Consider the following 27832-nt stretch of genomic DNA (forward strand, 5'->3'; position numbering starts at 1 on the left):
GTTACCACCTTCCTCACTTGCATGATATTTTAAAGTGGCCAAACCAAGGTGACTTTCTCAGCCAGGTAAGAGAGGACCTGCTTCCAGGAGTGGCAGGGCAGGCCTTGCCTTCCCTCTGGCTCTGGAGTTGGTAGCAAGCCTCCAGTGCAACTTAGGAGGAAAGTCTCATTGCTCCCTGCAAACCCAGATACAGATCCTTCTCCAAACCACTCATCTATCGTTTTCTGACCCTCCAGCCTCCCAGCTCTCCTGTTGGAAGGCTCTTGATCAATTTAAGCAGTGATCTTGGGAGCTTGGGTCTGGACCAGCCCTCAGCTCCACCAGGAAGACTGCCTGCAAGGTCTAAGGAGAAACCTCTTGGGCACAAAAGTCACTCTTTTGTCCAAGCCACCCTCTTCGAACCAAGATCTCTACCTCTGGCCAAGTGAGGAAAGCCAAGATGGAATAAGACACAAGCAGAGATTTATTTCTAGAGTGATATATATTTTTTGATCTTTTTATGTTTTTTTCTTCCAAAACAACAATCAGAGCTCTAAGCCCCTCACCCACCCCACTCCCACCCACAACCCTCCCATATAAGCGACAACTGAAAACAGGCGAGACAATCACCCCCAAAGAAATCACAAAACACAGCACAATTTCACGAATGCCACCAACAAAGCAAAAAAAGTTCTACTGGAATGTCCCCTTGCAGGGTCGGGAGAAGCAGGAGCAAGAGTCCACGGGATTGGAGGGGAACGGAGAAGTGGGGTAGGGGTGGGGGAGAAGCTGAGCATAAACTCCGGCCTAATGCTTAGGTGCGATTTTGCCTCTTTCCTTAGCACGCGGGACTGTTCCCCAGAAGCGTGCGCGCAGCAGCCGCACAGATCGCCATCCAGGCCCGAGACTCCGCAGGTAAAGCCCGGCCCTGGGGCTGGTTTCTGCGCTTCTGTGCTGGGGTAGCAGCTGCCAGGCCCGGGGGCTCCTCCGCATGGGTTGGACTGAGCAGGACGGGAGGAACGTTGTCAAGCTCTGCGTGCCAGGGAGCCTTCGCTCCTCCCTGTTCTCCATAACTTGCCTTTGGAAAGGAGCCGGGAATCAATTCACAATAAATTCTCCATTGGGTTCTCTTGACCAGGCTTTCCTGCCTATGGAGGGGTAGAGCTAGCAGGGGATGGAGGGCGGAGGGGGGTTGCTACGGGGGCGGCTTGACTCGCTGGTGCAAGGTGGATTGGCCGAAGAGTTGATTTCAGAGCTGGGGAGGATGCGGAAGAATTCAGGGCCGGTGTGGAGCAAGAGAAGCTACAGTCTCTGTCAAGCGGGGCACAGATGAACGGGAGGACGACATTGTCAAGGCTCACGACCCACGATTTGACCTCCTTTTGTTGGAAGGAGAGGAAAACAACATGCAGAATTAAACATTTCCTGCAGCAAAATGTGTGTATGTGGAATACCACCGTAAAACCTAGGAGACTCTTATAAGACCACCGCTGCCTTTCCTCGCCCTTTCTGGCCCACCAGTTTGGGAGCTGAGTTTACCCCATTTGCCCTTGAGTCTGTGGCTGAGTACAGTTAAGGATTCCATGGGGATGGTGGTGAGACATGCTGAGCCTTTTTGAGCTGCAGCGCCTCATTCAGGAGTGTGTCTCCAGACCCGTTTTCGGTGTGTATTGCATCAGAGATAGAGCCTGGACTTGTCTGACGGTGTGTGGGCTGCTCTGCCAGATTTGGGGGTGTGATGGTCTGTATTTGAGGTGTCACTTGATTTGAGTGTTGACTGTGAGCTTTCCCCACTAGTACGGAGGGCTCTGGGCTTTAGGCATGCGGGTATCTGCTGGGCTGTGTGCAGTTGGAGTGTCCCTGGGTGACTCTGGGATAGGTGCGGCGGTGGGGGGTGGGGGAGACCGGGCAGGCTGGAAGTGAGGGGCTGGGGCTTTCCAGAAAAAACAGGAGGAATTCTGGGGACTCTACTAGGGGCTCTCTTTCCTTATGGCCCATCACTTTCTTAGGAACCAACTACATCTACCTTCTAAATCAATCAAACTTCCTCCTGAGGCCCAGGGAGAAGAGAAGGATGGGTAAGAGCAAAGGAAAGGAGTGAGGCTCTAGATGCAGAAAAGGACTTTGAAGAGAAAGACTCCCTTCCCCATTCACTTGAATACACCCCAGACAGCACTGGCTTTGCAGCCATCACTTATAAATAAGCGTGAGATGGGGAAGGGCTGGGGAGGGCTTGAGGGGGGATCTTTACTCTTTGCCCTGTTCCTTATTCATTTTCTTCATTTTCATCCGCCGGTTCTGAAACCAGATTTTGACTTGTCTCTCACTCAGATTGAGGAGTCTGGCCACTTCGTGCCTACGGTCCCTGGTGAGGTACATATTGAACAGAAACTCCTTCTCTAGCTCCAGCGTCTGGTATTTGGTGTAGGGACAGCGCTTTTTCCGGGAAGAGCGAGCGTGCAGCCAGTTGGCGGAGGGGTTGGCTGAAAGAGAAGCAGCGATAGAATCAAAGAAAGGAAGAGGGGATGAAGGGCCCCCATGTTCTCCTTCCAAGAGGGCGCACCCCTGGTCTCCACTTCCCATCTTGCACTGGGGAAAGGGGCACCGGGGCCTTCAGATTCCCAGAAGAGTTCCCATAGATGGGCGAGGAGCTGCTATAGACACCTTCAGGTGAGAGTTATTTGGACAGGATGGAGCCAAACATGTACCAGACTTCTCAGCACTTTCAGAGCTTCACCCACCTCAGGTTCTCTCTCAGTCTTTTTCTCCATTTGGGTCCGAATTGGTTAGGACCCGGGTCAGAGCCCAGCCTGGCTAAAGTCCCCCAGCTACCCTGCTATGACACTACCAGAGTAACTAGGGGTGGCTGACTGAAGGGTTCTGGCTCCAGGTCTGAGAGGAGAGACAAGGATTGGGCTAGGGGAGAGGAGAGTGGCTTCTGTTCAGCCACAGCCAAGAGACCTCCTGGCCCTCCAGTCCAGTTTGAGTGCACCCTCATGCCTCGATCACAAGCTTGTGTCTCTTGGCCACATGGTAGCAGGCATGTGTCTCGTAGATATCTTGCCGTCTCCCCCCGCCCCCCGCCACACACACCACAAATATGGGTTCACATTTAGAGACGCAAACATCTAGCACACTCCAATTCACATGCAACCCAATTGCAACCATTTATCAACTCCAGCCTGTGGACAAGGGAGCGCTGGGGGCTCACAGATAACTTATGGTTGCAATAGTCTCCTTTTCCACTCCTGCTCAGCTCGCAGTTTGGTTAAAGCAAGTTCAGGGAAATTGGGAAACAAGATTGCTCCAGACACAAGGTGGGGAGTCATGGATGATGTGGGGGTAACAAAAGTCCTTCACAGCACACCTAACTGCAACTGGCTTCATGCAGTGAGGGGGAACAGAGAAAGGGGTGATTGAGTGGAGGAGGGGGAAAAGAGGAAACAAAAATATATACAGGCTTCTCTTCTCCTTACCCCTGAACTCAGAAAAGTTACCAAATAAAGCAGAGCCAATTAAAAATAACAGCCACTACTCTGCTAGATTCCTTCTCCCCAAATGAAAAGCACTGATTTTTTTTTAAAAAAAAAATCTGATTCATCCTACACTAAGTACCGTGTCTTACCAATTTGCAGCGCTATTTCCTTAATGTGATTGCCTGGGCTGGGACCCGCAGCCGCATTAAATATGAAAGAGGGAAAAAACTGTTAATAATTGATCCTAGCCAAACTGCTGCCTTGCAATAATGGACTTTCCAAGCAGAGTTTGGGGGTTTGAGGTGGGGGATTTGTTTGGGTGTGAACAGGGAGGGTTTGGGAAGAGCCCTGTGTTACCCAAACACCAGCTCCTGTGATTCAACCTGGAGGGATGGAGGTAGTGGGACCTCACAGAGACCTCAGGGGAGGGGGGCAGCTCTCTACCCTCCAGCAGGCAGAGGTCCCCCAAAGGGCCTTTGGGCCACTCTGCTGGTGGGAAATCCAGCAGGGCAAGCAGAGACCAAAAAATCTGACCCTCACTCTCCAAAAAGAGTAAGGGGTAAGGGGTGAGTACTTGTCCCTACTGACCTGAAGGTTATCATTTGGGGGCTGAGCCCCCCCCCCGACCAATTTACCCTTCTCCACCTTAAAAATGAAAAATACTAGAATCCCCCCACCCCCTTATGTAGCAGAGCCTCCTGGAAATTAGACAGACTTGGGGTGCTGGCAAGGGTGCTTTTGGAGGAGTAGGGGATGGTGGGAAACTACCTTCAGAGGATAAAGTTCTCCACCTCTCCGCAAGCCTCTCTCCTCCCCACCCTTCCCCTCCCCAGGGTCCTTTCGGGATCTCTCCTCCACGACGGCGGTCGGGCCCCTAAGTTCGGAAGCGATTCCGCGACTCCCCGCGAGGCGGACAGCTCCGGCTGGGGGTAGGGAGCCCCGCGGAGGGCAGCAGGGGCCGCAGAAAAGGAAGCGGCAACCCGAACAAGGATGCCAAGGAGGGGAGGGGGCGACCAGAGGGAAGGCTCCCGGGGAGGGGCCGGCGCATCCGGGGAGGGGGCTCAGTCACCGGGTCCCGGGCTTCCTCCGCCCCTCCCGGCGCCGGCTGCGGACACTGAGCTGCTACTGAGGGAGATCTGCTAGGAACAATCCTCCGCCAAGCTGTTGCATCGCAAATAAAATCCTAATGAGCCCCCTCCCACTTCCCCTTGGCCGGCTTTTACGGTGTGCGCGTGGCGCAGGGAGCTCTGCCAGCCGCGCTGTGCCCGGCAGCCCCGTGCGCTCCCGCCCTGGCCCGCGCGGGCTCTCGGCCTCGCTGGCTGCCTCCCGGGCCCCACCAGCTCCTCTCGCGGCCGGCGGTCGTCAGCCTCTTCCCGGGCTTTCAGCCCAGGCCTCCGGGGCGTGGGGGAAGGAAGGCCGAGAGAGCGGCGAGCAGGTCCCGGCGCTCCGGGTCCCTCCTGCACTTGGAGGAGTGGGGGCGGCGCTTCTCCAGCGACCTCAGTCTCCTCTTCTGGGGCACCCAGCTGCCTCTCTTCCTTCCTCCCTCTTCCCTCCGCCCCAGCTCGCTCTCCGGGCCACCGCCACGGTTTCCCTTCACATTGTCCGCAGTTTATTGCCTCTCCCCTCCCCTCCCCCTCGCCTGGCCTTCGGCCTGGGTATTTCCTCACTTTTTATAACTTACTTTGATCCGGCCTCTCTTTGTCCTCGCTTCCTTCGCAAATTTTATTGTCCCCGTAGCCGGGTCTTTGATTAGACAGGACGGCCTCCCTGCCGGCCGAAGTTTCCAAACTGTACTCGGGCGTGCCCTGCTTGAGCAGCTCCCCAGGCGCGCCCAGCAGCGGCTCCGCCTTCACCGCCGCCTGGCCCTGCCCCGGAGCAGCTTCGCCGCGCGGCGCCGGCTCCAGCCAGGTGCGGAGGTACCTGCTCTCGGCCGGCGGGACGCCCTGGGGCTGGATGTAGGGGTGGTAGACGGACGGCAGGCTTCCGGACGCGTGCGGGCTCAGCGGCGCCCAGGAGGCGCCGAACACCGGCGCTTTGGGCTGGAAGCTGCACGAGGGAAACTCCAGGTGCTCCGCGTGGCCCGGCTGCCGGGGGCTCGCGTACTGGCCGGAAGGAAACTTGGCTGGAGGCGCGTCCTCACTCTCGTGACTTATGATCGAGTCGACATAATAGCTGCTAAGCGTCCCAGAAATGGACATTCTCAGACATTATCCGGGCGCTCGCAGGGGGAAGGGAAGCGCTCGCGCGCGGCGCCCAAGCAGGGAGAGGTGGCACCCAGACCGGTGTGAGGGCTTTCGGACGCGACCCCCCCAGCCCCCCACCCTCCCACCCCCACCCCCTGCTCAACTTCTCAGCCAACAAAGTACAGTGGAGCAGCCCGGCTCAGCGCTCCTTGCAAAATGATTGGTCAAAGTTTTTCCGACTGCCTGATAAAGCGTCAGCTCCGACATAAATCAATCGGGCGAGGGGGCTGCGCTCTCGCTGTCATCCGTCCGCACCGCATTCCATATCGAGGATGGATTGTTTTATGCTGATGCAATGTGCTATCACGTCAGGGCTTCGGCGGCCACGTAACCTCAGCCGGAGCTGCCGGCCTCCCGTCCCCCCCTCTTTTGCAGGAAGGGGGGCAGTTCTCGACGTGGGGCGGCGGGGGCGGAGGAGAGGCGGAGGGGAAAGCAGCGGGCTGCCTCGGGAGGGACGCTGGCTGCGGAGCCCTCTCCCCAGGAGGATCCAGGAGGGAGAGAGGGAGAGCAGGGCAGAAGGAAGGGGACAGCCCCAGCCTGGGGAGCAGCCAGAGAGGCCCACAGCATAATTAAAGAGGAGGTGGTCCTGTCCCCACCACAAACACACCTCCACCCCACCCCGCCGGCCCTTGCTTCCTCTTCTCTGTCCCCTTGACAAAAGATGTTAATTAAACAACAGTGCACCAGAAAGCCACTGGAGATGAAGTAAAAGGGATGGGGAGAAGTTGGGGTTTTACAGAATGCGTCCGCTTTGGAGGGGGCTTTCTGTAACTAGTTTGGGAGGTTTACAGGCCTGGGAGCTTCTCCTGACCCCTCAGTAGCTGAGGGAGGAGAGAGGGGAATAAAAGGACGTGAGTGTCCAAGGATCTTGTCCAAAAATGTAGCTGTCTTGAAATTAGAACCCTCATGAGGTTAAAGGGATTCATTAGGTCCTGGAAAGTTGAGCCTCTGAAAGAGTTTTATACAACTAGCTTCTTTAAGTTTCTTGAGCCTCTCTCTGGCCCTGGTCAGTCAGAGGAAAGAAGGGAGGGGGGACACAGCCATTTCTCCTTCCCTCCTCTTAAGAGCGGGCCAGGCCCTTAAAATTGCCCAGATGGGGGAGCTGAACATCAGAAAGGATTAAGGAACTTCCCTAAGGTGTCAACAGAGCAGAGGTGTGGGAAGGGGTCCAGAGTTAGCGCCCTTTCCATCCAGTGGGGAGGGAGGTGAGTCCGAATTTTCGCCTCTCTTGCCGGCTCCTCACGCGGTATTGCGCCTTAGAAGGATTTCCAAGTATAGCTCTTGGGCACCAGCGTAGACAGAGAGCCTTGCAGGGTCAGTCTCCCACCCTCCAGCTGCCTTCCTTCTTGCAGACTCTCACTGAAGCTTCCAAACAGCCTGTTTTTATTGATATCTGCTCTGCGGCCCTGTGCTGAGGCTCCCCGGGGACCACCGGCTGGCTTCCTGGCCCATCTCCAGAGGTCGCTCCCCCGGCTTCTGCCCTGGGTGCAGTCGCTTCTTGTGGTGTGGGTGCTCAGGGAGATGCGGCCCCTGGACAGCCCAGATTCTCCTCCGGTCCAGTTTAGGGGCAAGGCTGGGGCCAATTTTCTCAGCCCACTCCGATCCTGGCCCTTATAAGACAGGCCGCCCCAGCCCAGTCATTTTAACAAAAGCGAGACCATTCTATTTTGAGGTTTTATCATTTTGGCCATGTACCCCTCTGCCGGGCAGAAGGCTGCGGATCACCTCTGCACACGCACAGACACACTCCCGCCCGCTTTTCTTTCCAAATGAAGCCATCTCGTGTCATTACGTGTGAAATACGAGGGCAAAGCGCCATATTTCTTCACATTATGGCGATTTCAAAATGATTTTTTAAAGATCAATGCCGGCGCCCAGCCGGCCCCCTCCTTTTCCACCCCAGCTCTCCGAGGGCGACAGCCCAGCAGATCCGGAACCAAACAGCGTGAAGATCTGCTTTTTCCATGGGACCCAAGTGGGGAAACAGAAATCCAATGCAAATTCTTCTAAGTAGCGGTTGGACGCTTGGGAAAGTCAAGGGAGCTCCCTGGACTCGCCAGCAAGAAAGCTGGGCGCCCAGCGAGTGAATCACAGTTAAAGCAAAGCACCTGTTCTCCATTTGCCAGACATAGGGAGTCTGCTGTTGGCTTTACCTGTAATAAATATATTCTTCAGGGAAAAAAAATCTCATCTCCCGCTATAAATAACGGTGTTGTGAAGCATGGCGGGCTGGGTATATGACTTTCTGTAGTATATAAATTAGGGCCCAAAAGGACATGTGGACTGTGGGCAGGGGCTTTTTTATTTATGGCAAAGTCACAGCACCGGGCTGCTCTTAAGACTCGGGCTGTGTAGGCGCTGGGTTCCGACCGCAGCCCTTCTGGTTCCCACTCTGGCCCTGGCTTTGCTGCCGCTTCTCTTTGCAGTGAGAGAGAAGTCTAGAGAGCCACTTAGTTGAGGGAGGAGGTTAGAGGGAGAAGAACATTGGGCTCATGACTTGTGCCTTATAGTGGTGGCATGTCCCAGCAGACAGGGTTCAGGTTCGTGGGTCGCTGTCTGGTGAGCTGCCCTAACCCCTGGGGGCTCCTGGGTGCTGGGTAAGAAGGGGACCCAGGCCTCTTTTCTAAGACCAGAACCTAGCCTTTGCTCACAAACAAGCTGGGGGTGGGGAGAATTCCAAAGTGACAGGTTTTGGAGGGCTTAGTCTTCTCAGGAGCGGTGGCTCTGAAAGGAGGAGAATGAGCCAGCACCCAAGCCCTGGAGTCTGCACCCGCAGCTCGTCTCCTCCAGGTGAGGATCCAGAAGCACCAGCTAAAGAGTCCCACCGCAGCCAGGCTTTCTAGAAAGCATTGTTCCCCCAAATTGGGGCTCAATTCCAGCACAGGCAAATGATTCAAGGGTCCTCTGAGAGGGAGACCCTTGTTTGGGTGCTCTCCCCAGAGCCTATGGACCTCCCCCCCAACCTTGTTTTCTCTCCCAGACAATGGTACCCACCATGAGGGAGAGAAGCAAACAGGATTTGGGCCCCTGGAGCCCAGTTTCTAGGGCTTAATAGAGGGGCTGCTTGAGTGGGTGTCACTTTATCCTGAGAGAGCAAACTGCTCCCCACTTCTCCTCAATCCTAGAGGGAAAGAAGGAAAACCCTCTAGAAGCCTCTTGCCACTCCCTGCACAGGAGCCACGCCTGAGGGTCAGTGGCAGATAGCTCCGGGAAGGGCAGGCAGGGAAAAGCTGCAGCTTCTGGCCACAGTGGGGCCCAGAGCAATCAAGAATGAGATCGAAGTGGGGAGAGCAGAGGCCAGCCCTGGCCAGGACCAGCCGGTGAGTGCCTGTGGTTTAAGGGCTGCTTTTGGAAGGGTCCTTCTCTATAAGGAGAGAGAGAGAGATAAAAAAGAGAGAGAAAAAATCTGGACGGAGGGAAGGAAATTAAAGTAAGGAGAAAAATAAAGAGAAAAATGATAAATGGAAAGGGGGAAATTTTGATTTTAATTGATAAGCTAAGCTGAAATTTATGCATGCTGTATTTGAATAGGTGTGTGTTTCCTGTATGCATATTTCAAATCAATATTTCTTTATGGAAACCTAGTGTGCTGTGCTCTATGCTGTGTATAGAATATGTAATAAATAAATCTGCCCAACTATAATACTGAATGCATTTGGGCATTTGTATATAAGATCTAATGGTACACATGTGGATGCGTGTATAACCCCTGCGAATAATATGGGTTTACAATTCTGCTGTTATCAGAAGACCTATGACCCAAAATGTATGTACATTTTTATAACCACCACACACTTATAGAAAGGGCAAAAACTTGAGTATTTGCATACTGGAATTGTGGCTTTATAACATTAGCTAATTCAGAAGCGTCACTTGAAAATCTGCCTGTTGACTCGATATTCAAGCAAAATACACAGTGTATCCACAAACACATGTGACTTAAACCTGGATTCTTTTACAGCTTCCTTCTAAAATATTTCTCTGGAAGGTGAAGAAAATGCCTCAAATTGGCCCAGAGGAGGTCACGAAATTTTGTGGCTTTTTTGTCTGACCATGAAATCCTTTACTGCGTATCTTACCCCAAACCGCAGGGATAGCATACATCGTGTGATGCTTATTTCATGGTAGGGATGGACATGGGGAGGAAGGCACTGTTATACATGCACAAGTGTGTCCCACACAAGTGTAAATCTGACCAGTGGACAGAGATGAATTGAATGTGAAAGCTCTCAGGTAACTGTGGAGATCATAAAAAAGAACTGCTGTGTACAACGAAATTAGCAAAGTCCCCATGTCTCTGTCCCCAAGCACCCAGAGCTATTTCTTCTGACCCAGGATCAGAGTGTAGCCCCACTGTGAGAAAGAACAAGGTGTGGGGTCACTTGCTCCAAGTGGGAGGGAATCAAGGTCCCCAGAACTTTACCCTTCCATGCAACAGCCTCCGAAAGGAACCACATCGAATCTGAGCACAAGGGTTCAATCCTTGGTGCTTCCACACCCTCTGAGTGAGGATTTTAATTGTAAAGTAACGAAATCTTCTCCCAAATTCCTTCCCAGGATGTTGGAGGTGAAAGGAAGGACGGAGAGGTCAGTGGCCCAAGCAGACTTTGAAAATCTTCTTACCAACTATGAGCCCTCAGGAATATGGAAGGCCCTGGGGGCGGCTGACTCCTGGGGAGGGGGCATCCAGGAGGCCAAACGGGGTGGGCGGTGGGCGGCAGGCGGGGCGGAAAGGAGCTGAGCAGGTAGAAGGTTATTACGGAATTGCTTCCATAAAACCTGTGGCTGTTGTAAAACTCTCTGCTTTCCAAAGACTTTATTTCTTCCTTTCTCTCTAACTTCCCCCTTTTTTTCATTTTACAGCGCTGTTCCTGGGAGGGGGTGGCCAAGGGACGCCAGAGATGGAAGACAGTCAGGCTCCAGGTGGCGGGGCAGGCTTGTGAAAGGCCAAGGGAGAAGTAAGGTGAGGCAGCGGAACATGCCAGACCATCTTCCCCCAGACCGGGGGACAAGAAAACATCAAGGGACAGTGTTGCTGGACTTTGCTCACCAGGACAGTGAGTTGAAGGCTGCATTTCCTCCGGGGGCTGAGGGTGGGTCTCCCAAGGGCCTCCTCCACCCTGGAAGGGGCCCCTTATTCAGAGACACCCTTCACCCTCCAAGTCAGCCTGGCGCCAGAGCCCCATCCGGTCGGGCCTCTTCCCCCAGGCCCCTTACTACATTTCCTCTGCCTCAAGCAGGGGGAAAAAAGTTTGGGAACAAAAGTTAGCTTATGCTTTGGACTGTCCCCCTCCTTCTGCCAGCACTTCTAGTTACTCCTTTCCTGGGCAGAGAGCCAGCAGCCTGGAGAGGGCTGGGGTCAAAGAGGGTATCACAGCGTTGCCCCTGCCCCCCCCCCCGCTCCATCTCCTGTCACTCCATCAGTCTGGGCTGAACTGTCTAACAGAGTCTGGGGTTCCCACTAGCCAGCAAGACAGGCCCCTCTCCATCTCCCAGGGTGGGGGTGGCACTCCAGACCTAAGTAAACCCACAGCCCAGCCCAAGGATCTACAGGAAAGTCTTGGCCACTCAGTGGGGAAGAGAAATCACTGAGGGATTAGGAAGGGGAAAAATTTTTGGACCTACCTTTGTCCCACTAGGGGGCCCTAGAAAGGACCCTGGGGGTCTGTGGGCTGAGGCTACAAGGGATCCTGATGTTTCCCTTTCAGAATGGGACAGATTGAGCCCTCTCCAAGGACCTGAAGCTTCCCGTTAAAGTGGAGCCCTGTCCACCCCGCAAAGAGTTACAAAGACTTCAAGGACCCCCTGTGTCTCTGTCGAAATCAAGCCTTTGCCCAGTTGGCGAGACTTTCTTTGCAAAGTCTGAATGTAGAACAGAACGCAAGACCCCAAGACAGGAAGCTTGAAGTCCTAACTAAGACCCTTCTGGCTCTGTAGAACAGCCCAGCAAGGTCCCTTTGGAGAGTGGAATTCTCCCCCACTTCCCCTTTCCCTCCCAACACCCACTTAAATACAGAAGTGGGAAGACACCCGAGAACATTCCACATCTCTGCTCTGGGGAGCATCCTTGCTGCTCCTGGGTAAGGAACCTCAAAGCACTTCACCATTTTGCAAGGGTGATACAGTAATCCTGACTCTGCTTCACTATGTACCACACCCCAACTCCTCCAGCTAAGCGAGGAGCAGTAACTGCCGTGAGTCGGGTGGTTTAATGTCGTTGTGTTCAGAAATCCAGGCCCAACAACATGAAACTACCTAATTCACTCAGCAGTTCCAGTTCAAGCCCCAGGTCAAGGGCTCACTGGGGGCAGGCCCCTGCAGCCATTTTGTGGGCCTAAACGGCTGGCCGGCTAACTTCATTTTCCTCCACCTCTTCCCAAATAGAACACAGTTGCTAATAAACAACATATCCAAAAACTGGAGGCAGAACTCCAGGCAAAACCATTTTGGAGCTGGTGCTGGCAGCTCCAAATTGATCCAGGAGCTTTTGCTCTCTCCCAGGAGCCCTGGTCCGGGGCAGGGTTGTGGGGGGCCTAGGCCCAGCCTCAGGCTTGGGCTGGGCCCTGGGCATATACCTGCTTGGTCACTGCCTCTCAGCCTCTGTCTCAAGCTGGAGGTCTCCACAGCTAAAACGATTTCCCTCTCAACTTCCAACTGTTTTTCAAGGTACGTCTGCAGTCGCCATCTGGCTAGTGCCAGCTCCAGAGTCACCCAGGGTAGGTCTGAGAGGTCAACTCTTCAAGCCCTACACGAAACCCCAACTTTGAAATGCGAACAGACAGGAGAATGGAGAGAAAGAATGCTGAGAAAGTGACAGTCGGAGAGGGAGCCGGAAAAGCAGAGTGTGCGAAAGCATCCAGAAGACTTGGGAGCAAACAAGCAACAGGACTGGAAAGGAAATTGAGGTAACCTGGAACAGTCGCTGGAAAGTCACCCTGCCCAAAATGTCCTGGGGCCTTGTCTCCGCAGAGGCTGAGCTGTCCCAGGTAAGATAATCCATTCTGAATTCAGATGAAACGGGGAAATTTGCTCCTTCCTTCCTGAACTTCAGCCTGGACCCTTCGTTCCCCGCCTCCCACCGATGTCCCTTACTGCCACCTCCGCCCCTCCAGACCCCACACCCCTCACAGGTGCCCAGGCATACACCCCGCACCCGGCGGTGGCCGAGCGGGCCGAGCGGCGCACTTACCTGGGCGACGGCGGCGGCGGCGCTGGGCAGGAGCGGCCGTCGGAGGGGGCAGGAGGTGCGGAGCGAGTGGTCCCGTCCGCCCGGCCCGGATCCCTCCTGGTCTCGCCCCGGGGGCGAGGGTCCCAGTGGCCACGTGTCCAGCGAGGAAGTCCGAGGGAGCGCAGGAGTCTGCGGGGCCGCCCGCTCCCCCTCCCGTGTATAAATCTTGGGGACCGGAAATACAATAAAACTTCACCGTGTTGATGAACTTCAAACGGTTTACATCCCCTCCTGTCCTGAAAAGAAAGACGGCTGGGGGAGGGTTAGAGGAAGGGGGAAACAAATTTACGAGCCGCGGAAGCACCCGCTCGGCCCTTTCTTTCCCGGGCGGACCGTGTCCGCGTGGAGAGAAGCGGCCTGGCCCTCGGACTTGGCTCCGCGCTCGGGGCGGGGGGGGGGGGGGGGCTGGAGGCCGCCGAGGGCGCTGAAAACCCGCCGAGCCCACGCACGTCCTCCGCTCGGCTGCCCGCTCTTCTCCAGGGCAGAGTCAGGCGCCCGGTCCTTCCTTGCTGAAGCCCTGGCTCTGGCAGCCACGCCCTGACCTCCGTTCTTTGCATCTTTCCGCTGAAAGCGGGTTTTTTCCTTGTTTCGTCTCTAGGCGCCATGATCTTTGCCCTGCCCCGCCCCGTTTATTGCCAAGTACTTGCTAGAAGGGGAGAGGGGGTCAGAAGGTCTGAGGGGGCTGAGCTGGGCAGGGGTTCCCAGAGGAGAAACCGAAGGCCGGTCTTCGTGGAGTGGACGGCCAGCGCTGAGTGGTGTCCAAACTGGCCTCTGCCGAGCTCTGCCATGCTCTCCCCTCCGGCTCCTTAAAAGCTTCAAAAGCAAACAAAAATGACCACTACCCGGACCTCCACTGCCCTCTCTGTAGTTCTTTTCTGCTCTGGGCTGTCCGGTTTGTTTTGTTTTGTTTTTTACAAAACTTTGTGAAATCCGGATTTGGAATCACAAATAGACCATGTGAACCAAAACCAAGAAACATCCCTTTTCGCCTTGGGCTCCAGATAACTGGGAGTGAAGCTGTTGATTTCCTATTCACTTTGTGTGCAGGAAGGGTCTGGTTAGGTGCCCTCTGGGGTGGGAGAGCAAAGGAATTCCATCATGCCTCACACTTATTCATGAAACAAAACAAAACAATCAAGGCTTCGGTCTAAGAGGCCCAGGCAAGGCTTGGGTACAGGACTGAGGCTCAGCTGCAGACGCAGGTGGGGGTTTGGTGCACTGACTGTCACCTTCCTCGCACAGACACGCAGGTGCGGCCCTGTGTGGCCAGCCAACTCCACCACCTCCCCTTCCAAGAAAAGACCCCAAAGCACTACTGGGGATTTTTAAAAAATGGGATGAAAAGTGGAAACGAACAGGGAAAATGCTAGGCTGTAGTTTACAGTTTACAAATGTTCTGAAAGGCTAACTCTGCTGCAGGCAGTTTCACTTTGCCTCAGCTGGGGAGGGGTGGGGAAGGTCCTTTGGCTCCTTCCTTCCACCAGGAGGAAGGAGGGAGCTCCCCCACAGCTGGAGGACAGGAAGTAGCTTGTTTATGCCAACATTCATATTCAGGATACGCATGGGGAGGCCCCTCCAGCTCCCCTTCTCATTCATTATGTGCCCCAGCTCCCTCACTTCACTTCCCCATGTATTTGTTTTTACTAAATAAAATAAGTATATGTTATTCAGCAGACTGGCAGTCAATCCTTCTGTCAGGGAGGATTTGCCTCTGCGAGTTGTTAGTGACAGGAGGAGGGCAGAACTGAGGGGCAGCAGTTTCCACACCATTCAAGAGTGTTATTGTCCACCCCTGCTCCCCTAGGGACCTGGTCTGGGCCTGCAGTAGGGACAGGTCAGTGTGCTGGCTCCCTGCCCATTGCTGACCTGGGTCTCTGGAAAAACTGAAGAGACCGCAGCCTGAGAATGACACACCTGTGCACACACACATTTTGCACACTTTTCAGGGGCTTTGTGGCTTCCCCTCACCCCACCTCCAGAACCCAGGCTGAGGCCATGGATTCCAGTTTAAAAAATAAAACTCTCTGTATGGAGCCTCCAGCACCTGAAACCGAGTCCCATAGATGCTGGGCAGCCTTTTCATTCTGAGTTCGCCTGGCCCCAGAGTCAACTTTCAAATGCTCAACACAGACACCCACCGACAGGGGCGCTGGTGCCAACAAGGACCCTCCTGAATGTCACTCATACACTAGTTGATGGTCACTCAGTGAGTAAAGGCCATTTAGGCAATGTTTCTTTTCACCCTCAAAAGCTTTCCAAATACTTTTCCAAAAGCATGTCCATCTCCAAATTATTCAGAAAACTGAAAATGTAGATGACCAAGCTGTAAGATTGAGGGGCAAATTTCCCTACTCCCTTCCTTTAAGATAAAGCAAAACTCTAGCATAATTGGAGGGGGTCGGACAATTTAGATGGTGAGAGGAGGCAGTGCAGACAGAGATGTACAACACAGGATCCTCAAAGAAATCGAAATTGAGACCCCCTTCCATTTAGTGGGAGTCACAAAAATCAGTATTTCTGGACCTTCCAGGCCCGTGTCCCTTCCTAGAGTTCATTAAAGGCGGGGGTGCTCAGACAAGTCAAAGGTGCCGGAAGTGTTCCTGAGACCTGAGCTGGATTTCCCGCCGCAATTTCTGGCCGAGGCTGGGGAAGCAGCTCTGTAGTCGCCGGTGGATAAGGCTGAGGCCGTCGCAGGCCTCTAGGTGGCGCCCTGGCGTTGAGTTCGCGTAGAAGAAGATCCTCGCGCTGCTCGGTGTCCCGCGCCAAGTGAAGGGGGCCGGTTCCTGCAGACGCACTGGGCTTGGCCTGGAGCTGGCCGCTGGCGTGTCGCCTTTGGCGCCCTCTGCCAAGCAAGAGAAACACGATTAAACGAGTGAGGGCTGGGAAAGGAATCCACAGCTAATCATGGCTCCATTCTCTCCCCACCCCCTACCCCATCCCCCGACTCTAGGGAGCCTTCCACAGCCCATATCTCCTTTGATCTCTCCAGAAGCCAGCTCAGGGGCAGCGCCAGAATCTTTTACTCCCTCTCACAACTTGCAAAAGAAGTCACTGAGGCCCAAAAAAATTAAACGTGGTTAGCCCAAGATCAGAGCAGCTATTCAAAGTGGTGAAGCAGGGCTGGAGGACGTGTCCTCTACTCCAAGTGGAATGTTCTTCCAAACTATGACGACCTCAACAAAAAATGTCTTTCTTGTAAGCAAAATTCATTTCCAGAAAGACAGCCTTTTGGAGGTTGTCTATGTTGGAATTTTGGTGTTTTCTGGATTTAAGATTTGGGGAAGTACATAAGGGAATTGGAGGCAGATATAGGAGCCGTCGGTTAGGACTGGGAACCAAGACAAGTCCCGCCCCCTCCCTTTCAGAACATAGTCAGCTCAGTGTTGCTTATAACCTCTCTAGCTGTGTGTGATCATTGGCAAGTGATTTAGGCCTTCAAAGGCCCGGATGAAAATGACCTACTGGATAGGGATATTGTAAGGTTTGAATACTTTGTAAAAGAGACCCTGATGACAAGAAGAGTTGTCTGATATATGACTGTCCCATAAACCCCAAAGAGAGGGACATTTTAGGGCAGGCAGTTGGGTCACTTTCCTAGGCTTGGATGGGGCCAGTAGAGTTATAGAGTGGCATAAGGAAAAAGAAGACTTGTTGGAGACTTTTGAGTCTGAGCTCAGAGACACTAGAACCTGAGAAGGGGAGGTTAGGGGAAGGCGGGATGGCTCTTCCCCATCCCCCAAGGCAGAGATAGTGCAGAGTCCTCTAGGAGAAGTTTCTCCAAAGTTATTCTTAGGACAGAGGTCCTTGAGACTCCCTCTCGGGAAAGGAAGGGAAGAGGAGGGCAGTAGGAGGCAGGTGCCTACCGTGGGGGCAGACTGTGGGCGCAGCGCCTGCCCAGGGCTGGGCCCCGCGAGACACTCCTCTCCCAGCCGTGCAGGGACTCTCGCGGACGCCTAATTACCCAGCGCACATCTGGAGCAGCTGCGCCCTACCCGGCCTCAGGCACATTATTCCGCTCCAAATTCTATTTTCATTCCCGAGGCTGAGTCATAAAAGACTCGGAGGCAGGATAAAGTCGGGTCTGTGTGTGTCAGCATTCCTCTGTGCGTGTGTGAGTGTGTGCTTGTGAGGGTGTGCGAGTCGGGCCGCGGCTGTGCGTCTCCCTGTGATTGCCCAATCGATGCGCAAAAGTTAGGGGGGGGGGAAATGGAGCAACATCAGGCGAATTCAACAGCGAACATACTGTCGGCCTCATTATCCGCCCATTTCAAGGGAAAGCATTTGGGGCTCGGAATTAGCCAGTTAATTGCATCACTTCTTTGTTCATTTTCAGGCAGGAGGAACTCTCTGCATTTTATTAAAACATTCTATATTTCAAAAACTTGATCTTTTCGTTGTCGAGTTTATTTCCATCCTTGTTATGCCACTTGAGCATTCAGATCTGCCCATATCATATCAACATTATTTTACACACACATACACACACACACACACGCACGCGTGCACACATGCACAGGCTTCATGCCTGGAAGAGTAACTTAGTTTTTGCGTCTGTAAAATCTGGGTATCCTAACTCTGAGGGTTGTTGTAAGGATTAATTAATGCACAATGTGTCTAGGATTTAGCACAATGCCTGGTGAACAGGGAGCACTTAGTAAATAGTAACTATTAAGAACTAGGGGGAGGAGAATTGAGGTGGAGGAGGGGGAAAGGGGAAGGAGGAAGAAGCCTGCTTTGTTCCCAGAGAACCAGTCTAGGTTGGAGGGTGTGCATCTCAGCCTGTATATGTATAATGTATTCTGTTGAATTAGAGCCATGTCCATAAAAGTAAGGCCCCTCGAACCCCTTGGCCTGTAACTACTTCTTCAATGAACAGAGAATTGGGGCAATTATCTGGCTCATTTCAGGTTCAAACTCCCTTTAGCCTGAAGCACCTGGATCTGGTGGGGAAAAGGTCTGGGGAGTGGTGGGACATTCTCATCCAGCTTCTCAATGAGCCTTTTCCCTTTGCTGGAGTGATCAAGAGTCTGCCTTAGAGAATGGGTAGGAAAGAAATAGGGGTCCCAGAGAGCTGAAATTAAAACAGAACATCGGAGAGATGCTTGAGAAAAACGAGGCCTTGCTTATTTCCATGTAGCTTTCCATGCACCAGCCCCAGAGACTCCCCAGCCAAGCCACAGACCTTTGCCTGGTGGGAACTTTCATTCCACATTCAATAAACATTTCCTGAGTGTCTACTGTGTGCCCAGCACTGGGCTGAGCTCTGGGGCTCCAGTGGAAGCTGCACCCCACCAGTTAGCCCTGCTGACTTGCTTGCAGCCAGTGAGAAGCCTCTGCTCCCAGAAACTAGTCCAGAGGCCCGGGAAGGGGGATAACCCTGCTGGGCCAGAACTTCTGGCCAATGGCAGCATTTCCTTTTCAGGGCCAAAGTCCTGGTGCAGGGGAGGAGCCAGATGGTCTAAGGGCATCCCCCTCCCATTGTCTGTCAGAAAGAGGCCAACTCCATGGTGCGGATAGCCTTGTGGGGGGAGGGGTGGGGCGTAGGGGCGTGAGGAGGGGAGGAGAGATGACTACGGGCTCCTGACCCTCAGTAGGAAGTTCCTGAGAACACCAATTAGCTTTTTTTTTTTTTAATTAGTAAAGTAGGGAACAAATGGGCATATATTTCTTCTGCTCTGATTAAAAGCATTTAGGTCAGGTGTTCACAGCCAGAATTATTCAGTTTAAGTTGTCCCAAGCAGAAAATTGTTTATTTTTTCTTCTTATTTTCAGGCAGGGGTCTGAATACTATTAGCCAATCATGGGCTTCTTGTTACAGCCCAGAACTGGGGCTGGTAGGGGAGGGGTGCCAGCTCAGAGAGGGGCAACCAGAAATGGGTTGGGGTCTTTCCTGCCCCTAGTCACATTTGCTTGAAATGTGTAAGCAGTTGAGGACCAGCGGGGGCGGGAGGTAGGTTTGGAGTGCATGTTGGGGGAGGGAGGGTGTGGTAAAAACATAATTTCCAGTTCCCCTAATTTGTCTGAACATAGTCCAAGAAGAAGGAAGTTTCTTCACTTTCCAGACCCCAAAGAAGCCTGGCTTTTCTTCTGGGAGATCTAGCTTGGTCAGCTTAAAGGAGTGAGGAGAAGGCCAGGAGGGATTTACGAGGCTGTGAAGAAAGAGTTAAGTCTAAACAAGCCGCAGCACTGAGGATGTGTGAAACCAGGAGGTCCCCCAGGCTCGCCAGGGGCCACCTGCTGTTTGACTACTACTAACAAGGTTGCAAAAATGTTTGGAAGCAAATGTCCTCCCCTTTTAGCCCAGAGTTCAGTATCCCCCAAGCCTCTAACCTTGGCTAAGCCCCACAAAGAGCTGGGGTATCTGAGGAAACCGAATAAGTAGATCAAACACAAAAGAATATTTTATTGCTTGATCCCCATTTGCCTGGCTCACAGCCAGCATTATCTAAGGGGTTGTTGCCAGATAGCATAACCTTCCCAGAAGTTCCAGTGTGTTTTTTGATTTCCTGGGAGGCTGCCCAAGTCCTGTTTCCCTCCAACGGGGCTGGTCCTACTCCTGGCCAGTCCAAGATCAGCTTTCCCCCAGCAAAGATCTTCCCACTTTTTCAAGCTTCCTGGTCCTAGGAAGGGAGGAAAGACCAGTTCGCACTGGGAACCCAGACCCCACTAGTACTGGTGGGGAGAGGAACACTGCTGCATGGGTGTTTGTAAAGGTAAAGGCTGGCCTGGCAAACACCAAGATATCAGCCACAGGGGTAAAAATGAAGACCAGCATTAACTGACTATATTTGGTCTCAGCATTTTCCAGACACCAGCTTCTTTCATCCAAATAGGAGTTCTTAACTTGGGGTTCAAAGGGTCTGAAACCCTCTGAAACTGTGGGATTTGGTGAGTACCACATAAGTGCATTCTTTTTTCTGGGGAGGAGGGAATCAATAGCTTTAATCAGATTTCAAAGTATGCATGAGTGACCCCCAAAATGTTAAGAACCTTTCATTCACTGTTCACATACAAATACCACAAATGTGATGCTGAGGGAGGCAGTGAAACAGACTTAGTTACCCTGACAAAAGAGCGGATGAACAATTGTGTGTATTACAATGTCGCATGGATATTGTCACCTGGTCCTCCCCAGAACAAGGGCCACTTGCTCACAGGTGTTGAGGATCCAGAACTGAGAGGAGGCAGCCCAACACACCCAGTCTGGCCTGGTGCACCCTTACCCAGGTAGAGGAATGTGCAAGGTCTCCACATCTCTAAGAAAAATGAAATAGAGCTTTTCTCCACTGAGGCCTGGATCTTCTCCAGCCATTTGCTGCCTTGTTTCGAATTGGTCCATACCGAAAGAGGACCGAAAGTTTCAGGATCGGTTTTCCCCTCACAAATGCCCTTGCTTTGGGGGGGATGGGTGGGGAAGGGGAAATATTTCCCCGGATCTCCAGCTCCCTCAGCTCCAGCCAGGCCTCCGGTGCCGCAGCTGAGACCCAAGAGCCGAGACCGCCAGCCAGGGCCACTCACCATGACCTTAAAGTTCTCTAGGCCCAGGCTGGGCGCGGAAAAGGGCACGGGAGACAGCAGGACAGGTAGATCCAAGCAGACACAATGGGGCCCTTGAAGGCGTCCAGAGAGAAGGTGGAAAATGACAAAGAATGAAGAGAAACAGCCCGACAGGAGGCGGGAGCTGGAGCGAGGCGGGCAGGTGGAGCGTCCGAAACCCGCGTGTTGAGAAGGGCCCAGGGGGGCGGCGGAGGCGGCCAGGCGCGTCTCCCTTCCCGTCTCTACCGGGAGGCTAATGACCTAGTCAGCGCCCCCTCGGTCTAAACCGCCATTTACAACCCCTAAGTCTCCTTAAGGCTCTGATTAATTAATTAGCCGATTCGGGAGGAGAGAGGTGCCCTCCGCTGGGACCCGGCGGGTTTCTCCAGTTCGTTTGTTAATTGTGGGGAGGAAGGGCTTGAGGAGGGGGAATCCAGGGCCGGGAAATGGGGGCAAGTGGCGCCGGCGGCCTGGAGGGAGCAAATGCACTGTTCCTGGGGGGCAGCCGAGCGCTGAGACCCAGAGAGCAGGACCCACTGCCCCTCGGAGCAGAAGAGCTAGAAGACGACGCTACCTCGGAAAGGGCGCCCCGCCCCAGCCTCTCCGGCCCCTGAGCGCCGACATCCCGCTTGGGGCGAGGCGCTCCCCGCGCTGGCGGCTGGACGAAGCCCCCATCCCACCCCATCTCTTTCCATTAGACAGCAGAGGCTGCGCGTCTACAGGTCCCTGGTGTTGCTGTGTGCGAGGTAGGGGCACCTTGTAACTGCGACCTCCCTTCGCTTCTTGCGCCTTCCGGACACCTCGGCCGGGTTTGAAAGCCTCCTTTCTAATTCCTCAGCCAGACTCTCGCCTCCGGAGGGCCAGGGGTCGGCGCGAGGCCCTCTCAGGCTTCCATATCCCACCCTTGCTGCGCCAACCTGCGCCTGAGCTGTCGGCGATGCGGCTGGAGGCGCGCGGAGTCCCGAGGTGACCCAGACCCTTCTCCGGACGCCAACGCTGTGGCTTGGGCCCGGCCGGCCAACTCCCAGCCTGGAGACCTTCTTGTCCTCCTCCCCTCAGAAGCCCAACGCCTTGCACTGAAGTCTTCACTCCGTGCCCAGCCCGGAGGCGAAGGTGCTGATCCCCAGCCAAGCATCGCGGGGTGCGCGCCATCGGGGGCTGCTGCGCTGGCCCAGCGCAAGGGACCCCTAGACAGGACTTGGTGTGTTCCGCGCAGTCCCAAGCACGTCCCGAGTCTGGGGCCGAGGGGTGCAGCAGTCCCAAACCCCTCACCACGACTTCTTCAACCACCGGTAAACACCGAGAAGATCTGGTCCCAAGGCAGTGACACGGCCTCTCCCAGGAGTCGCGGCAGGAGCCACAAGGCAGGGACATCTCAACCCCCCAAAGGAACCTCATTCCCGACGGTCGACCCAGGAACCCAGGAGCCTGGGTCCCCAGGGCCAAAGAGCCAATGGACTGAGAAAGAGGTAAGAGGTTTACTGAGTAGAAATTTGGACCCTCTCCCTTTTTATTGTTTTAAAGGATGTCCCTGGCTATTGACTTCTCTCTCCACAAAAGATCTTTGGGCATTCTGACTAGTCCAGAGTCTGGCTGGGATGAGGGTTTTGGCCATAGCTTAAGGAGGAACTTTTCCAGATGATGGAGGCTCAGGAGTTCATAGTCATTTTTCTCATCATTATTACTTAATATCCAAGCTATTTCAGACTAAGCCTTCACCTCCACTCTTGCCAAGATTCAGCCTTGATTCAGCCCCAGTACTTGAATAGTGGAGGGCTGAGGAGGAGGCGACTCAGAGTTGCCCCAAGATGGGCAATGGAATGGGGTAGGGATGCTTTTCCTTAATTACCCCTGCAAGATAAAGGCTGTTATTCCTATAACTGGGGCTGAGGAGGGGACAGAAGAAGGTAAGGGAAAGATGGAATGTGGGCCAAGGGTAGCTACTCTGGCATCATCCTGAGGAAGAAGGCATTGAGATTTGGCCCTATTTTCAGGCCCCACTGGCTTTCACCCCTCTCTTAACAGACAGTGATGGAAGAGGAACTGTTGCCTGGGTGCTTTCACAGGAGGTCCACTTGGTAAGCACCAAGGAATTAGCTAAATGGAAAAAAGTGAAGACCTACATTAACGACCATATTTGGTCTCAGCATTTTCCAGATACAAACTCCTCTGATCAATCCAAATAGGAGTTCTTGACATGACATTAAAGGAATCTGGAATCCTCCGAAATTGTAGAATTTCATACCTGTACAAAAGAGCTCTAGTCACCTTCTGAGAAGCTCTGGGAGGAGAAGGAAGCAAGGGGGCATGCGGTGAGACCCCCCCCCTTGCAATCTAGCTCCCTGGACACTGAGCTCTGGACCCCAAGATCTGAACCCTCTAGCTGACCCATCCCCATATTGCCAAAATGAAGTATGGGAAGTTGCAAATCAGTCAAGGGGACAGATTTTCTCTACTGCTTTCAGGATGGGTCTGGGAGTCTAAATAGATTACAAGTCTGGATGTTTTCAGGTTTTTTTTTGGTTTTTGGTTTTTTTTCCTTCAGTCATTCCTGATTTCCGGGCACTGGGGCCCAAAGGGCAGCCAGGCAAGAGAGGGATCTGGACCTCTAGTCCTCTGATCTCACTTCCACCTGGTGAACAGTCCAGGGGCCAAGCCTGCCCTTCCTGAGGCTCAGTCCTCGTTGCTCTGTGAGCCCAGGCTTGCTCCCTCCACATCTGGTCACAAATAACTATAGCAATTTTTTCTTCTTATTTTTTTTTTTTTGAAAACCGCAGAAGCCCCAAATCTTTAGTTCCTCTTAAGAAAAATGGTGTCATTGGATCTTAGGGCAAGGGGGGATTGTGGGATCAAATAACCTCTAAGCACTGGAGGACAGGGTCTACTATGATGGCTTGGTGCTTCAGATCACAGTTCTGGGTGCTGCCTAGATGGGCCAAATATTCCTTCTTTTCTCTCTGTCCCTTCCCTCCCAGCCCAGAAAAGTCATGGATTTCTTTTCTTTCTGTGTTTGTGGAGAAAGGGAAGACAAAACCCAAGAGTAAGAGAGTGTGAGGGAGGGGGACGAGGGAGAGGTTCCAATAGGTTAAAATAATCAAACTCCCTTTGAATCCAACAGCATTTGAAGCTTGATGCTTGTTTTAATCAGTCCAGGAAGAAAAGCTGGAGGCAGAGTGGGTGGGAGACTAAGTTCTCAGGTGACTGAGTCATGGGGTCGGTGCCTCTGAAGGCAGCAAGAAGGCAGGACTACCAACCATCTGCTGGGGGGATCTGGGTCTCCCCAGTTGTGGTGTGGAAGAGAGAGGAGCTCTTCTTAAGGGCCTTTGAGGTCTCCTACAGTGCCTTGCCTGGGACTAGTAAAGCTCTTCCTTGCACTTATTCTGGGACAGTGTGCATGGCTATGGTGCATGTGTGTGTTGGGGTGGTGGTTCTAAACCCTGGCAGACAGCTGCAGGCAACTTGCCTCCTAGGGAGCCTGGGTGATATAGTTGGAAGTGGAAAGAGCCTTCATCCTCTCTGGGCCAGGGGAGTGAGGAGGCCTCTCTGGACTTGGAGTCAAATGGGCCAGAGTCTATGAAAAGGGAGGAACTGCAGCTTCAAAAGGGGATTTGGAGAAAAGATCATATCAGGAAAAGCCTCAGACTTTCTTCTTCCAAGGGTTGGGGAAGTACACTGAGAAATGTGAATTTTCTCTGTGAGAACACCTCCTCTCAATCATGAGTCTTTATACTTCTACTGATACTGAAAAGTACAGTTCTGTGCCTTTCCCCCCCACATTTAGCATATGTGGAATATGTGAGATATACCACGTACTCTTCTACTTTGGAAGGAGAGAATATACAGGTGAAAATATTAATTTCCTGCCTGCTACTTTATTACTGAGCACAATTGGGAGAACATAATTTCATGTCTCTTTTGCATGTTTTTACAAATCCTCAACCTTTACACGGTGCTTAACACTCTAAGAGGCACAACTGCTCTGATACAGGATGGCTCACTGACTCCTGAGGCTTACTAATTCCTACGAGACACCACAGTACCTACCATGCAGCCCCGGTATGCCTGCTTCTCTCTACGTGCCTTTTCAAAGGTGAGTAATTTTTGTATGACCCAGTCCATACAGATTGAGATCCTTTCCCTGCCTTCTGCCCTCTCCCATAAACAAGCCCTTCTACAAAAACGCACACGCATTATTTTGTGTGTGTGTTTCAAGTAAGATGGCGGTGCCTGGCATCCCTTCAGATTCAGATTCACGCTCTCCCAGGCAGGAGGCCACCTAGCCTCAGCACCGTCCGAAGGGCAAGGAAACCTATGTCCCCTTGCTGCATGGAAAGGCGATCAGAAGCAAGAGACTCTCCCCAAGCATTGTCCTTCCATGCCTTCCAGGGGGCTGCTAGAGAGAGCTGATTCTGCACCTTGGGGGCCTGAGAGTTCCCGTCTGGACCCAGAGTTCCAGGCCAATTTCTAATTTCCACGGAGAAAGAATAACCATTGTCCCTTTCCAAGCGGCCCCCACCCACGAGGCCGCTCAGGGCCACCGGCCCCTGACTCTTTGGCTATATCGGCTTGGAATACGAGGCTGTAAGCCGGGAGACCAGCGAAGAGGGCCTTAGGCTGCACGCAGCACCGGGCTCCCAGGAGCCAGAGTTGCGCGGGAAGGATGGGAGGTGAACCTTTGCCCCCGACACCTTCGCTAGGAGAGTCCGGGGGGGGGGGGGGGAGCCGGCGGGGTTGGGCGCCAGGCGTTGCGAGGACGCCCCAGGCCCCACCTGGAGGCTGGATCGGTCTGGAGCTCAAGGTTAGCTGGCGGCCCCGCGTGGCCCACGCCTGCCGTGGCCGCTCAGCGCTGAGTGCGGCCCGGGGACTGCCCAGTCCCAGAGGAGTCTTCCACGCTGCCGCTCTGAGCTACGTGGTCGCGGCCCCCAGCTGCTGGGGGGAGACAGGGAGTGTCTACCTACCTCTCCGGACGGCGCCGTCCTCCGCGCATCTTCCTAGGCTGCAAGAACCCCGGGCTTTGGGCGCCACGGAGCTTAAGGACGGAGGTGACGGCGCCGAGGCCAGGAGCTGGGCGGCGGCGGGTCGCCGTCCCCGCCCCCGCCCTGGGAGGGCTCTGGGCCCAGCGTCTAGGTCTCGGGTGGCGGCGCCGACGGCGCGGGGGCGCGAAGGGACTCGTGCGTTCTCGTCCCTCTGGCGCCAACATGCGTGGGGCGAGAACAGGGCCTGGGCGGCGGATCCGCGCGGGCGCCACCTTCCTCCGGGGCTGCTCAGGCGGAGCTTTCGCCAGTCTCACCTGCCCCGTCCCTGGGGCGCCGTCGGATCGCCGTGTGCGGCGGTTTCCAGAAAGGGCCTGGCGCGCTTCTGGAAGGCCAGAGCCAGGGAGGAAAGGCGCCGAGATGGCCGGCAGAGAGAAGAGAGGGTGTGTGAGTGTATGTGAGTGTGTGTGTGTGTGTGTGTGTGTGTGTGTGTGTGTGTGTGAGAGAGAGAGAGAGAGAGAGAGAGAGAGAGAGAGAGGCAAAGGTAGGGGTGGGGGTGCGGATAACAGACAAGAGGAAAGAGGATACGAGGAACGCCTCCCGGAGAAGCCGTCAAACACAGAAATAGACAAAAGAAGTGGGAGAAAGCAGAGTCTGGGGGACAGAAAGAAGCCCCGGGCTTCTGAAGTAAGCGACAAGTTGTCTTTGGGAGTTGGGAATGTGAGAGGGAGGGGCGAGGCCGGAGGAGTCTGAGAAGAGGAGGGGGCGCCCTGACCCTCGGCTGGAGGCGACAGATTCCAGCAGAGGACTCCTCCTCCGTCCCCCCACCCCCATCCAGTCCCTCACCGAGCCGCAACCCTTCTCTGGCTCCTTGCAGCGACCTGGGCGACTTCCCGTGCACCCCTCCTGCTGCTCTGCCTCCCTGGGGCTGGGTCCCGCCTGGGGATCAGCACCGGGCTGAGAGCTGCCCTTTCTACCAGCCTCCTTTCTTCTGTTCCCTGGACCTTAAATGAGATTCTCCCCCACTGGATGAACAAGAGGGGTGAGTCCAAAGGGAATGACCTTGGCCAAGGTCAAAGGAAGAGCATAGAAGTTTCACTTTCCATCCCAGCTCTTGGGATCCCTCGGTGTTTTGCCCATTCAGGTTACTAGAGTATCACCCCCAAATCACAAGCTCTTCTCTATTTTTCTCTCAGACTCAAACAGAGGTCCCAGCTTAACCTATTGTCAGTGAAACTGCCACAAACTATCGCAGTTCTCGCCTTCCTGACTCCCAGCTGGCTGGTCTCCAGGAATTACCCTGCTTGCATGGCCTCAAACTGGAAAACTTCCTCCTCAGCTAGCATGGGGCTGGGGACTCAGTCATCACCCAGACCCTTCTGGCAAGTGGTTGGGGGAGGGGGTAAGCTGTGCCTCAGGTCTCAGTTCTAGGCCTGGCTCTGCCACTAACTTACTGTGGAAGTTCAGCCTTTCCCTCAGATCAGCCCCCTTGGACTCTGTTTGTTTCCCCTGTAAAATGGGGGAGCAGGTTGGATAATTTATGTTTTGCCTCTGCGTCCTCCACTGGTTTGCAGGTTCTGATGAGTTTACACTGCTGAGAGAAAAAGGCATCCAAACGGTGATTTTATTCTATAGCCACTTAAACATGAATACAGAATTATGCTAAAATTAAAATGTGCTTCCATGAATGAGTCTATTTTCTGTACTTTTTATTGGTGTATAGTATAAACGCAGCAAAGGGCACTAATGTTAAGTGTGTGGCTCAATGTATTTTTGCATATTTACCCCTGTGCACCTACGTCAAGATATTCCCAGACTATCCTTATAATGCCTTCCAATCAATAACCTTCTAGTCAATACCCCCCAGAAGTAATCATAATTCTGTCTTCTATCACCATAAATTAGTTTTTCCGTCCTTGAACGTCACATATATGAAGTCATGATCTGTATTATTTGGTGTTTGGCTTCATCTGCTCAATATTGTGTGTGTGTGACTTATCCATGTTGCTGTGTATAACAGTAGTTCATTCTATTTTATGGCCTTATTCCATTTAATGTCATATTCCATTGTAGGAATATATACTAATATATTTATCCATTCTTCTGGTGGACATTCGTGTTGTTTCCAGTTTGGGCTATTATGAAAAAGCTGCTATGAGCATTTGTGCCCATGTTTTTTGATGGACACGTGAACTTAGAGAGTCAGAAATGGAAATGCTGGGTCATAGGATAGGGATCTGTTTCTCTTTGCTAGACACTAACACTTTTCCAAAGTGATTGACCAATTTACACTTCCACAAGCAATGTATGAGAAATCCATAACCTTTCCAATACCCAACACCTGGCATTATCTATCTCGCTCCCTTTAGTTATTCTGGTGAGTTTATAATGATGTTG

General features: G+C 53.4%; 1 protein-coding gene and 1 long non-coding RNA gene across 3 annotated transcripts; both read right to left on the reverse strand.

Moving 5' to 3' along the window:
- Nucleotides 1-497: 497 nt before the first annotated feature.
- HOXB9 (homeobox B9) lies at nt 498-5653 on the reverse strand. 2 transcript variants are annotated; one of them, XM_045520787.2, is made up of 3 exons: nt 5137-5653; nt 2231-2462; nt 498-1358 (listed from the first exon to the last, which is right to left on the reverse strand). In XM_045520787.2, exons 1-3 carry the CDS (start codon nt 5651-5653, stop codon nt 1337-1339), a joined length of 771 nt encoding a protein of 256 aa, XP_045376743.2. In that variant the 3' UTR covers nt 498-1336. The 2 variants fall into 2 exon arrangements, with proteins under 2 accessions (XP_045376743.2, XP_074199084.1); XM_074342983.1 differs by having other exon boundaries at nt 502-2462.
- Nucleotides 5654-14851: 9198 nt separating this feature from the next.
- On the reverse strand, nt 14852-27283 carry LOC141573616 (uncharacterized). The gene is made up of 2 exons (XR_012499507.1): nt 25421-27283; nt 14852-15768 (listed from the first exon to the last, which is right to left on the reverse strand). It is a non-coding gene; the product is annotated as an uncharacterized LOC141573616 (long non-coding RNA).
- Between the last annotated feature and the right edge of the window lie 549 nt (nt 27284-27832).

This window comes from Camelus bactrianus, chromosome 16 (genome assembly GCF_048773025.1).
Source record: "Camelus bactrianus isolate YW-2024 breed Bactrian camel chromosome 16, ASM4877302v1, whole genome shotgun sequence".
In the NCBI taxonomy this organism is placed as follows: Eukaryota; Metazoa; Chordata; class Mammalia; order Artiodactyla; family Camelidae; genus Camelus; species Camelus bactrianus.